Below are 4,024 nucleotides of genomic sequence, written 5' to 3'. Positions count from 1 at the left end.
GAGCCGGCCGCGTCCCGGAGCCGCCGGCCGCCGGGATCCTCGCAGCTTCGTCTTCACTCGAGGGGCCTTGGGAGCTGCGCTGCCCGGTGGAATGTCCACCCGCCACCCCGGCCAAGTGCGGGCGTGCTGCACCGTTCGCGTCGGGACCAGCCGGGACCCACACGCCTCACCCACCCACGCCGTTTACCTTCTAGCACACGGAGCCAGAGTCTGATTTTCCTTCGCATATTTTGCGTGTGTGTGCGCGCGGATTCTGGGCCTTGTCCCTGAGCTTTTTTGTTCAAGGCTTGGTGCTCTTAGCATTTGAGCCACAGATCCGTTTCCGGTTTTTGAGTAGGTTAATTGGAGATAAGAGTCTCTTGGGAACTTTTCTGCCTGGGCTGGCTTCGAACGGTGAGATCCTCAGATCTTGGCCTCCTGAGTAGCTAGGATGACAGGTGTGAGCTCCTGCGCCTGGCCATGGGGCTGGTTTAACTTCGGATAATTATGTCTGCAGATGGCAGAAAGTGGGCTGACCTAGCTGTAGAGGTACAATTCACCAAGAGGGGAAGATTTGGGGACAATGTCCTGGAGAAATCTGGAAGTACCAGTCGCCCTCAAGGAAGAGTACTCAACTTTGGTGGGAACAGAGAAGGATGACCTTGTGCCACAGCTGCAGCCCTGTCTCTCCCCCACCCTCTTTTTTTTCTGATTAGTTAAGAGTTGGAATCTGAAAGGATTTTCTGCCCAGGCTGGTTTTGATCATTGATCTTTTGGATCTCAGCTTCTTGAATAGCTAGGCTTGCAGGCAGGAGAGACCAGCATTCAGCCTAAAAGGAAGGGCTCCTTGATGTGTATCTGAAACACAGTATACCTCCAGTGGATGGCACCATTAGGTCTCCCCCGCAAGTGAAAAACTGCTCTCAATGCTTTTTTCTGGTTCCCCGAGTAGCCCAGCACTGCCCTGGCTTGCCCTTGAGTCCTCTAAGCAGAGATTATCTCTTTAGCCAGCTTTTCTGGCTTACCTACACATTCAGGCCACCCAGTGCTTTAATGCGCTTCCTTCCTCAATTCCCTGGATGCTGGCTTTTCCACTTCTTTTCTCAGCACACCCTTAAGGGAGGTGTTCCAGGGATCTGGACTCAACTTCTCTTGAGAAGCCCTGCAGACCCATGCTCCAACCCCCAACCTGCTGTTTCTTCTCTTTGTCTCTGAGACATCCATACTAAACCCTGACAGCTTCTCCAGCTCTCTTCCTGCCTCTCTGTTGAGCCCTGAGATCCTTCTAGTGGCAGAGGGATCCTTGTTAATTGGCGGATAACACAGTTTGAACCTGCTTGTTCTGCTGGTACTCCATTTGAACCACCAGCCAGAAAGATCCTTAGGAAACACCAACAGTCATTCTTCTTAAAACCTATCGGTGGTGTAGCAGGGTATGGAGGCCCACACCTATAATCCTAGCTATTCAGGAGGCTAAGATCCAAGAATCAAGGTTCAAAATCCAGGCAGGAAAGTCTTGAGACTTTGATTTCCAATTTACCACCAAAAATCTGGTAATGGAGCTGTGGCTTATGTGGTAAAGCAACAGCCTTAAGTGAAAAAGCTAAGGTCAAGTGCCCAGGTCTTGAGTTCAAACCCCAGTACCAGTACAAAAAACAAACACAAAAAACCTGTCAAGCCAGGCGCCTGTGGCTCACGCCTGTAATCCTCGCTACTCAGGAGGCTGATATCTGAGGACTGCAGTTCAAACCCAGTCTGGACAGAAAAGTACCCATGAAACTTTTTTTTTGGTCAGTCGTGGGGCCTGAACTTGGCCTGGGCACTGTCCCTCAGCTACTCAGCTGTAGACTAGCGCTCTACCACTTGAGCCTCAGCTCCACTTCTGGCTTTTTCTGCTTATGTGGTGCTGAGGAATCGAACCATGGCCTTATGTATGCAAGGCAAGCACTCTTACCACTGAGCCACCTTCCCAGCCCCCCCATGAAACTCTTATCTCCAATTAACTGCTCAAAACCCAGAAGTGGATCTGTGGCTCCAAGTGGTAGAGTGCTAGCCTTGAGCAAAAGAGCTCAAGGACAGCACCCAGGCCTTGAGTTCAAGCCCCAGAACTGGCAACAAAACAAAACAAAAAAGTCAGTGGTAAGTAACTCATGACTTGTTTTCAGAATGCAGCTCCAGGGCTAGAGGCATGGCTCAAGTGGTAAAGCACCAGTTCTGAGGAAAGTTGAGCCAAGATGCCCTGAGTTCAAGCCCCTGGTATCTACCTGCACGCAGGAAAAATTTCATCAATCATTCCACACTGCATGCTGATGACCCCTGTCTGCTTCTCGTACATCTCAGCTCCCGCCAAGCCAGGTTTCCAGGGGCCCAGCTGGGCGGTGCAGCATGGAAGCAACTTTTCTGTGTCCTGAGGGTAGAGCTGCCCCCTCTGGGCTTACGGCACCACCTGCTCTTCTTAGAGCTGTGTGTGGTGCTCCATCCTCCTTGGAGATGATCTGGCATGGCTCTCAAGGACCAGCATCCAGGTGGTACACTGAAAATAACAGTGGGCAAAGCCAGCCTGGTGGGTCCCAGCCTGGGTCTGTCGTGGGACTGGCCTCCAGGCAAGTATCCCGGAAGGTCTGCGCTGCTGCCTTTTCATCTTCAAAAATGGGGATGATCTCTTAGATGAATCAATCCAACAAATCAGTTTCAAAGAGGTCACTAAATGTAACCTGTATAAAACATTAAAAGGAACTTAGGAAGGATCAGAGCAGCACTATTCACCACAGTCAAAAAGGTGAGAGCCATGAGGATGTGATGGAGGAGAATATAAATGTGGTCTGTTTGTACAATGTTAATATGGTTTGGTTATAAAAAGGAATGAATCAGTTGGGCGTGGTGGTGCATACCTGTAATCAGCACAGAAGAAGCCAAGGCAGGAGGATCAGGAGTTCCAAGACAGGCCGGGCACCAGGGGCTTAGGCCTGTCATCCTAGCTACTCAGGAGGCTGAGCTCTGAGGATCGCGGTTCAAAGCCAGCCCGGGCAGGAAAGTTGTGAGACTCAGATCTCCAATAAACCACCAGAAAACCGGAAGTGGCGCTGTGGCTCAAGCGGTAGAGCGCTCGCCTTGAGCTGAAGAGCTGAGGGACAGCGCCCAGGCCCAGAGTTCAAGCCCCACGACTGACAAAAAAAAAAAGCTCCAGGACGGACTGGCCTGGGCTACACAGTGAGAGACCCTGTCTTTAAAAAACAACCCCCAAAATACTATAGCCTGGATACCTTGTAAGTATGCTGAGTCAAAGAAGTTGGACACAAGCGTCTGCATGTGCTATCTGACACGCTTCAGAGCAGACAAGTCCCAGGAAGTAGATGGGTCGTGGCCACGGCTCAGGGAGGGTACGGACCGAGGAGACGGATGCTGGGTCGGTATGCGCGCAGCCCCGGTCAGTGTCCTAAAGGTCACCGAGGAGGGCTGTCGTGTCGATCTGACACGAGGTAAAGCTTGGCGGAGCTGAACGCGCGCCGGCGCGCACGGGGGACACGCGGGGCGGAAGCGAACCCCCGCGGGGCAGGGGCAGGCCGGTGGCGACCGCCTCGAGCTCGGCTGCTGGCCGGCGGCTCCGCTTCGGCCCGGCCCGGGCCCGCGGAAGCCGGCTCAGCAAACAGACCGAACCCGAGGGCCCCGCTCCTTCCCGGCCCCGGCGCCTCCGGGCGCCGGGACTCGCGGAGATGACGGCCAGGCCCGCTTCTCCACCGTGAGCCCCACCCTCCTGGACGCCCCGCCCCCGGTGGGCCCCGCCCACCACATCCCGGGCGCCCCGCCCACCAACCTCAGACCTCACCCCACCTCCTGTACGTCCCGCCCCAGCTCCCGCAGGCCCCGCCCTCCGCCTGTCAATCAAAGCCGTCCCGGCGGCCCGTTGTTATGACGACACGGTCGTAAATCCGCCATCTTCCTGCGGCGCGTTGCGACATGGAGGGCGCGATGGCAGTGCGGGTAACGGCCGCGCATACGGCAGGAGCCCGGGCCGAGGCCGGGCGGGAGGCGGGCGAGGGCGGGG

General features: G+C 55.0%; 2 protein-coding genes across 2 annotated transcripts in view; one reads left to right on the top strand and one right to left on the bottom strand.

Moving 5' to 3' along the window:
- The window catches only part of Pgp (phosphoglycolate phosphatase), a 4,855-nt gene extending 1,916 nt beyond the window's left edge, over window positions 1-2,939 (bottom strand). The window contains exon 1 of the mRNA XM_013011749.1: window positions 2,244-2,939. Coding sequence (XP_012867203.1) covers window positions 2,244-2,265 — 22 coding nt within the window. The 5' untranslated portion in view covers window positions 2,266-2,939. The remainder of the gene's footprint in view (window positions 1-2,243) is intronic.
- Window positions 2,940-3,391: 452 nt separating this feature from the next.
- Window positions 3,392-4,024, top strand: part of E4f1 (E4F transcription factor 1) — a 9,075-nt gene continuing 8,442 nt past the window's right edge. Inside the window, exons 1-2 of the mRNA XM_013011245.1 lie at window positions 3,392-3,458; window positions 3,832-3,960. Coding sequence (XP_012866699.1) covers window positions 3,392-3,458; window positions 3,832-3,960 — 196 coding nt within the window. The remainder of the gene's footprint in view (window positions 3,459-3,831; window positions 3,961-4,024) is intronic.

Source organism: Dipodomys ordii, unplaced genomic scaffold, assembly GCF_000151885.1.
Source record: "Dipodomys ordii isolate 6190 unplaced genomic scaffold, Dord_2.0 Scaffold14, whole genome shotgun sequence".
NCBI classification, from domain to species: domain Eukaryota; kingdom Metazoa; phylum Chordata; class Mammalia; order Rodentia; family Heteromyidae; genus Dipodomys; species Dipodomys ordii.
The sequence above is the reverse complement of the archived record's forward strand: the minus strand, read 5'-3'. Positions and strand labels throughout refer to the sequence as shown.